The sequence below is a fragment of the Alligator sinensis genome, unplaced genomic scaffold, assembly GCF_000455745.1.
Source record: "Alligator sinensis unplaced genomic scaffold, ASM45574v1 scaffold235_1, whole genome shotgun sequence".
Lineage (NCBI taxonomy): Eukaryota > Metazoa > Chordata > Crocodylia > Alligatoridae > Alligator > Alligator sinensis.
This window is the reverse complement of record NW_005842042.1, coordinates 2,477,529-2,485,689: the sequence shown is the minus strand read 5'-3', so window position 1 is coordinate 2,485,689 and position 8,161 is coordinate 2,477,529. Positions and strand designations below refer to the sequence as shown.

At 53.5% G+C, this 8,161-nt stretch overlaps 2 protein-coding genes across 2 annotated transcripts in view; one reads left to right on the top strand and one right to left on the bottom strand.

Moving 5' to 3' along the window:
* ENTPD2 (ectonucleoside triphosphate diphosphohydrolase 2) overlaps positions 1-5,195 on the top strand; it is a 31,457-nt gene extending 26,262 nt beyond the window's left edge. Inside the window, exons 7-10 of the mRNA XM_006022725.1 lie at positions 139-408; positions 1,260-1,379; positions 2,723-2,857; positions 3,826-5,195. Coding sequence (XP_006022787.1) covers positions 139-408; positions 1,260-1,379; positions 2,723-2,857; positions 3,826-4,029 — 729 coding nt within the window. The 3' untranslated portion in view covers positions 4,030-5,195. The remainder of the gene's footprint in view (positions 1-138; positions 409-1,259; positions 1,380-2,722; positions 2,858-3,825) is intronic.
* A 465-nt stretch (positions 5,196-5,660) lies between these two features.
* TMEM141 (transmembrane protein 141) lies at positions 5,661-7,897 on the bottom strand. Its single transcript, XM_014519492.2, has 3 exons — positions 7,775-7,897; positions 6,738-6,845; positions 5,661-5,961 (listed from the first exon to the last, which is right to left on the bottom strand). The coding sequence occupies exons 1-3, from the start codon at positions 7,827-7,829 to the stop codon at positions 5,882-5,884; spliced, it is 243 nt and encodes an 80-aa protein (XP_014374978.1). The 5' UTR covers positions 7,830-7,897; the 3' UTR covers positions 5,661-5,881.
* Between the last annotated feature and the right edge of the window lie 264 nt (positions 7,898-8,161).

Below are 8,161 nucleotides of genomic sequence, written 5' to 3'. Positions count from 1 at the left end.
CAGGAATCCTAACCCCCCATCCTCAGCTCTGTCCCTAAGCTATGCTGCTGGTCTCCAGACCTGCCCTGGACACAGCCCTCGCTCCTGGTAGCCACAAGTAGGGCTAATACTGCGTTTTGCCTTTTCCCTACCTAACAGGCTGAAGAATACAAACCTGACATTTCCAACCCTTGCTGGCCCAAAGGCTACCAGAAACAACTCTCCCTAGGGGATGTCTACAATTCGCCCTGCACCAGCACAGAGCAGCCCAATAGTTATGACCCCAAAGCTGCTGTCACCATGGCGGGATCTGGGGATGCTGCCAAGTGTCGCTTACACGTGGAAAGCCTCTTCAGGTTCTCCAACTGCTCCTTTTCCCGCTGCTCCTTCGATGGCATTTTCCAACCCAGCGTTTCAGGGAACTTCATCGTAAGTGCAGTAGTCCACCTCCTTGCATGTTGGGGAAGGTTTAACTGGCTTAACTGCAAATGGCAAGGTCACTCCCAGCGGGTTACCTGTTGCTGACACTAATGAGCTTAGGCTTTTGGCAGGCTGGTTCAGAAAAATGCACCGCTTTAGTGTGTAGGGGCTTCAGTCTCTTGTCTAGTTTGTGGTGCTCCCATTAACTGCGTAACAGGTGACCCTGACTTGGAGCCATCAATTCCAAGGCTTCTACCATGGCTGTGGACTAGCTGGACTCTGCCCGTTTCAGGGTTGCTATTAGAGCCCTAAAGGGCTCTGAGGTAAGGGGCCTTAGGTTAGGGACAAATGTGCCTTTTAGCCGCTTTTGCTATACTCGTATCTGTATTCAACCATTCAGAGATAGCAGTTATGCTATAACAGTTCGTATCAATATCCTTTGAGATGGATCCAGTTGTTACACATCTGTCTGTACCCTTAATGAGGTGGCTGTTCCTATAGTTAATAAGCACTGTTTGCACTAGGGAGGTGAGACTGGAAGGGGCCTTCTGATCCCTGGAGTCCAGTACCCTGTATATGTGAGCAACCACATAGCAAAGATTCCCAAAAACTGTCCGTTTCAAACCTCATCCACAGGGCACAAAACCAGAAGCCAAAGTTAAAGCAGGGGAAAGGAGGGAGCTGCTGCCCCCTAATGGTCACATTGATCTGTCTCCACCTCTAATCCAAAAAGAATCTGGTTCTGCTTGTCCTTGACAAGTCCTGAAGGCCTCTGTGCTGCAAGGGAAACTGCCATGTGTGCCGGCGAGGCTTTGATTTCACTCCCTAATCCCCTTTCTCCCTCTCCTCCCCCTTGTCAGGCTTTCTCAGCCTTTTTCTACACAGTGAATTTTATCCAAAGCGTAATGAAGAGACATGTGGCCTCGCCCAGGGACCTGGAAGAAGCAGCCCAAGCCATCTGCAATACCACGTGGTCCCAGGTGGGTTCCCAGCAGTGAGTGATTCCACAGGGCTGTCATCCACTTGGGGAGATCAGCCTTTATCTGCTCAACTTCTCGGCCCTGTTGGTTTCTGCAACCTGGCAGCCACAGTAGCAGGGGGTGGTGCATCCTGTCAGATCTCCCAGGTGACAGGGCTGGAGTCTGGACAGGAGCCCTGGAGCCCTGACCTTTGGGGTGGGGGCAGGGTGCTTTTCCCTTTCAGCAGCTTCCCTTGAGATGCTTAACACCAGCAGTGGGGGTGACAGGTGCTGTGTGGGCACTAAGTTAAGGATCCCCTGGTTGGCTCTTCTTGTTCCTTCAGCACTCGTGAATTGTCATGAAGGGGAATGAGAATTTCTCCCCGCCTTTGGTGCTAGAGTCATGCTGGGCTGTGGAGTGCAGCTGGTGGACATTTACAGCATTTACCAGCGTGGGTCCCTGGGAAAGGACTGTGCACTAGTTGACACTCTGTAGCTCCCATAGCCAAATTTGGCCCATACTCCAGTTTCTGGCATGTCTCCTATCCCTGCCCCTGCCTCCTTCATGCTGGGGGCCTTTTCCTTCTTTACCCCTTGTCTCCCCCATCCCAGGGTGCCCAACTTTCCAGTGATGGCATTCACAGCTCATCCATGCAGGGACTCTGTGTGCCCTTCATTCTCCCATGATTTCTTTGCTCCATCTCTGAGAGATCCATCAGTCAGGATGTCAGCAAACCTTCATCCTAGTTCTTTGTGAGCCTGTCTGTTCTGTAAGGTCCCTGGTGCAGCCTGTCCTTTGCCTAGAAACAAGGAGGAATACGTGCTCCATCTATCCATGATTCCAGAGGCACGAAATGCCTTCACCCTGCCTTGACTGCCAGAGACATTGCTTTCCCCCAGCCTCGGGGCTGGATAGCACTGGGAGCAGGGAATTAACCAAGGGTCTCTGTCTTGAGTGAAAGGACAGTTGTAGCCATGCCACTGTTTTTATCCTGCATATCATAGATGGTGACATAACCCTCTGACTGGGCAGGGCCTGTTGTTGGCCCCTACAGAAGCTGGCAATGTGCAGAGCCTGGCCAGCGCGCACACATATTCCATGAGCTGACTTGCAGGGCTACAAAGAACTTGGATTTGAAAGAGGTTTGAGGTCTGCTTCACACGTACTCATGCCCCTTCCAGAGCAAAGCCTGGGGCACATCACAAAGGCTGACTGAGTGCTCTCAGTTCCTGTGCTGAAGCAGGAATCCTTCTCCAAACTCCTCCTTGCAAGGTGCTGGGATTGTGCTGGGTGGGAGAGATGACTCAGCTCTCTCCTTTCTGCCCCTTCTACCACCCCCCCCACCCCCACCTTTGGCTGTCCAGCTGGTGGAGTTAGCCCCAGGCCAAGAGAAGAGGCTACCAGACTACTGCATAACCAGCACCTTTGTCTACCTGCTGACCACCAAGGGCTACCAGTTTGATGACAGCACATTCTCCAACATTGCCTTCCAGAAGAAGGTGAGTGTATGAGCTGCCGGGGGCTCTACACCGACCATGGCCTTCCCGTGGCTCTGTCATCCAGTACCTGAGTGCACCTCTGGTTGGCTGACACTTTCTGGCATGCGGAAGCTCCGTTGAATGGCTTCTGCCCAGGTCCCTGCAAGAGATGAGCTCCAGCCTCAAGAAAAGACCATGAGCAGGGAGTGTCTCAGCAGGGAAGGCAGGAGCCTGAGTAGATAGGGTGCAGCTGTCAGCTTTGGGGTGACCTGGGTTGTTACTTCTGTGAGATGGAGAGAACTCATCAAAGGAGGAGGAATATCAGTGGGACAGGGGAGTGTGGGTGTGTTTTCATGGGCACCCACCCCCTCTGATGTAAGCTTTTGCTTCCCAGCTGTTGGGGATGACCCAACATGCTTTTATGTTGGGTTTTAAGGTATCTTTGTATCATTTGTACGGATCAGCATGGGAGCAGGTGCCTTTCTTTAAGTGACCACAAAATGCAGCTGTAGGTATTCTCAAGCTAACATATGAAGAAGCCATGGCCACTGGGCTTTCATGAACTTGCTGTCTATACCCAGCTGGGAGATATCAAAGGAATTGATCAGAAAGAAGTAGCTTTGAAATGAACAAAAGGAAGTTCTTTTCTGTACAGCCTGTGATTAACTGATGGTAGTCATCATCACCACAGGATGTTGTAGAAGCCGACAGTTTAACTAAGTGCAAAAGGACAGGCCAAATTCAAACAGGATAGGTCCATCAGTAGGTATTAAACACAGTTGTAGGGCTGCAACCTCCAAATTAGGACTTCCTAGGCTTCAAAATGCTTGAGGGTATAAAGAAAAGCAAGGGACAGCTTAGTCTGGACAGGTTTATACTCCTCCCCTGAGCATCTGTTCTGTGCCACTGAAGTCCAGGTCACTGGGCTATAGGCAAATCTGTGCTGTGAGTCAGTGAGGCTCCCTGACATTTCTCATCTGTTTCTGCAGGCTGGGGACACCTCCATCGGCTGGGCCCTGGGTTATATGCTGAACCTTACCAACATGATCCCGGCTGATGAAGCAGGCTTCCGAAAGGGCACTGAGTACAGCTCCTGGGTTGTCCTCATCCTCCTCTTTGTGGTGATAATCCTGATAGCGCTGGCAGCCATCTTCTGCCTCGTCCGACCCAACAAAGAGCGAGATACTATCTAGGCTCAGGGCTGGGAGGGACCAAGAGACATGGCTTCCTGGAGTCAATGGAGCTCCACTGACTCTGGAGGGCTCTTCTCAGCCTAAATCCCTCAGACTGAATGACACTGGGAGACCTTGTCCCTCCCTGCACCTGAAGCACTGTACCCCTGAGGGGAACCAGTCCTTTTCCCTCCATTTGCCCCTTGCTCAGACCCTGAGGAAGCAGGGTAGAGGACAACTGACACCTGTGGATCATGGATGGGATTGGGGCCTGGATACTTATAGCAGGGCAGCATCCTTGCCTTCCCACCAGATTGAGATTTGGACACATTACACAGGGCCAGCAAGACCCAGGCCACAACTGCGTCCCACCAGAGGGAAGGAACTGTTGATACTTGCATTCATGGGAGAAGGGAGGGAGGGATATTACATATCTAAGCTTCTTGGTAAAGCTTTACGCACCAGTCCCCCTGCCTGGAGCCCTGTCTAGGTCCTTCAAGGGATCCTGTGAGATGTGGGGAACCTGGTGTCACCCAGTGCATGACAAGATCTTCCTGAACAAGGACTAAATCTGGCACGAGTGAAGTCTGTGGCAGCTGTGCCATAGACCTCCATTGAGCCAGCATTTGTGCCCAGCCCCTGGAGGCCAATCTACCTCGCCTCAGCAATGCCAGGGTGTACTTTGACAATCCAGGTTGAGCCAGTGCCCGCACGGCTCCCACCCTCAGCAACACACAATGCAGTGCCTTTTTCCTTTTTTGTTTACAGAGAGGTCTGCCCTTGGCCACTCCTGCCAAATGGGGATGTGCAGAATGTGGAAGTGATGGGGGAATGAATCAGGAGGGGTCCTGTGTACCTCAGCTAACAACCTAAAGCCTCCAGTTGCTGTGATGGAGAAAATGCTCAGGCCTTCCCCAGTGTGGCTGTGGCTCTTCACAGGACCCAGTGGGTCACACTAGGAGGCAATCGCATCTGAGAGCTACCTCCCCACAACAGCTGAATGGGTGTGGGAGTCGGGGTGGGGGGATACCTGTTTGTGTTTCCTGGCAGGAGCAAGCAGAGCTGTGTGCATGTGGCGCATATATGTTTTTCATGTATTAAAAATGTAAACTGTCCTGGTTTTCAATGAGTCAAATAAATGTAACTAAAGGGCAGCAACAACCCACATTGCCCTCTGCCTGCTACAACCTGTCTCACTGGCCTCTTCCTGTGGTGAATGAGTGCAAATCATTTGAGGACATCAGGCTGCACTGACGATGTCATGCCCCTAGGAAGTAATTCCAGCTGATGGATTCAGTCCTGCCTCTCTTGCTGGTTCTCAGCATGTTACTTTGCCAGAGCCCACAGCTGGGACTTCTGTGGTAGTGAGCATCAGAAGGAAGCTTCACATGGCTCACCAAGCATCCAGGCCTGTCTGCGCTGCCCCTACAGAGGCAGAGGCACAGCAACTTGCATTTAAGTCAGTGGATTAGAACGGTTGGAAAGCAGTGCAGGGGCGATGGTCTGCTCTGCTGAGAGTGAAGCAGCAGGCTACAACAAACTCCCTTCTGGGCCAGCAGCCATCTGGGAAACTTCATGTTCTAGCCCCCTCCCACCACCCGCCATCTCCTCTTCCCCTTGCGCACCGCTCGCTTTCTCCTGTGACGCACACATCTCTAATATAAATTTATTAAGCACCCAACAGCTGCTGCTGCTCCCTCAGAGGTCAGCGAGAGCTGAAGGTTCCCCACACTTCCCTACTGACTGCCAGGCCAGGGATGGCATGCTGCTATGTCCCTTGGTATCACCCTGTGGCTATAGCCCTGGGGACACATGCCACAGGAGCAGGGCTGAGCCACTATGGGCCCAGGCAAGTTGCTCAAAGCTTCCCCAGCTACTCCACTTCATCGCCGTATTTGTTCCTCTTCACCCTCGATTTCGCGTCCTCTGTGGGTTCTGGGCTGGGGAGTTTTTCTGTAAGACACAAAAGGAAGGTCTGGAAGTCTAGTCAACTGGCGGCCGCTCGCAACGCAATCCTACTGTGATGCACAACAGGCAGGGATATGGGAGGATGCCTGAGTTCAGATGTGTGTTCTCTGTTCTGCAACTGGTGTGTGTCAGTCACTGAACTCGACGCTGAGCAGCCAATTAGCTGCAGGCAGGAGCAGTCACAGGGAAGCCAGGCTAGCTCTTGGTGATGGCTGTTACACTCTGCTCGCATTGCATTGCTTGCTAAGCCATCCATATGCCCCTTCCAGTGCGGGGTCTTCAGCTTGGCCCATCCCATGCTCCCCCTTCCAGTGACACCATGCCCTTTACACTACTTCTCACAGTTTGAGGTATTCCCATGCAGCAGCATGTCAGAAATGAGAACGAGTCCATCCCTCCCGACTGAGCAGCCACAGACTTGGACACAGCAAACCTCCAGTGCCTGTTGCTTTGTCCTGGCTTTGGGTATGTGACTTAGCCAGTAGTGGTTGGTGCCCTCTAGCGACTGCTCCACAGAGACAGGGCCAGTGCTGCTGCCTAAGGATGTTCTCCTGTAAGAAGTGTCAGGTGCCTGTGCTACCCAGCTGTTGTAGTATGGGTGGGATTTACGCAGTTACGTGTCCAGGAAAGGAAGACACCAGTCTGGTGACATAGCCAAGTACAAGAGGCTACAGGCTTTAAGGAGCACAAGGGAAATGCAGTCCAGTTGCAAGCAGCAGCCCTGGAAGATGACCCGTGATGACATGCCATGAACTCCTCACCTCTGGTTTCTCCCTGTGGAAACTGGCCTGTCTCCAGGTAGATCCAGAGGTTGGAACACTTCTGGGTCTCTGCTTTGGTCACAGCGTAGCCAGCGATGGAACCTGCCACTTAACACACCAACAGCAAGAGTTTCCAAGCCATGATGGGCTTATCTGAGACAACAGTGTGTCCCAGGGAACACAGGGCTGAGCACGCCCCACCGAGTGTGCTGACACCCTCTGCAGCTGTGAGGTTCACTAGTGTGGCTTCTCCAGGCTTATCCCCAGGTGCTGCTCTCCAGCCCCCTGTCCCCAAGCAGGTGCTGGGAATGATCCTGGATCTCTCTTGCTGGCAAACTTTCTGCCGTGGAGTGGGTCAGCAGATTCAGGTAAGTAGGGCATACTCAGTCCTCTCTTCCCTAGAACTGGCTGCTGACAGCATGGACAAACCCACTCGAAGCAGGCACATCCCAGCAACTGGGGTCCTGCTAAGACTCAGGGGTGGGCAATTATTTTGGGCAGAGGGCTGCTTACTGAGTTTTGGCAAGCCATTGAGAGCCGCATGACAGGCAGCCCAGGGCAGATATGTATTAATTTTCTAAATTTTTTAGGGGCCTTGCAGGCCAGACAGAATGGCCTGGTGGGCCACATCTGGACCCTGGGCCACATTTTGCCCACCCCAGTGCTAAGTGCAACCAACTACTGGGGCAGCATGCAGGAGACTGTCTGCCACTCCAGTGCCAGCCTCATGCCTGTGGGAATCAGGAAGAAGGCGCTGGATGTCTGATGGTGCCACTTAAATGTATTCACTGGCAGGGTTCAGGGGCAACCAGGGGGCTTATTAAAATCACAGAGAAGCAGGGGCCTGCACCAAGTTGGAGCAAGGGGCCTTCTGTCCCAATAAAGAGCCTGGAGTCTTACTTCAGCTCTGGCTCTTGTGACCCACGGGCTGCACCTCAGCACCATGGACTGCTAAGACTGCAGCCTTTCTAGGGCCTGATCCTGCGCAGTCTCCCTAGGGGTTTGCAGGGTGGGCCCAGAGCCCCCTGAGCACTGACCCACAGACAGCAGCACCTTCCACTGCAGCGCGTAGGGCCACCTCTTGCTGATCATGTTCTGGAGAACGAGAACGACTCCAGTGCCTGTTAAAAAGACCCGGGCAGGTTAGCGGGTGGCATTTAGGGGAGCTGACTTCCTGCTGCAGCTTGTGAGCTCCTGGGGGTAGGGCCCTGGGCCTGGCAAGAGCCTGGCGCGCTGCGGGCCCCGCCAGTGGAAGCGCCCGCTAGCATTGCTGCCCGTACAAGTCCGGATCCCACGGCCTGGCTGGGACACGCCGCCCCGGGTACCAGCGCCAGGAAGGGAGGAGGACGCTAGTGCAGAGCCCAGGGGCGGGGCGGGGCGGGGCGGGGCAGCGGATGGCTGCGAAGCCGGGACCTCTAGTGCAC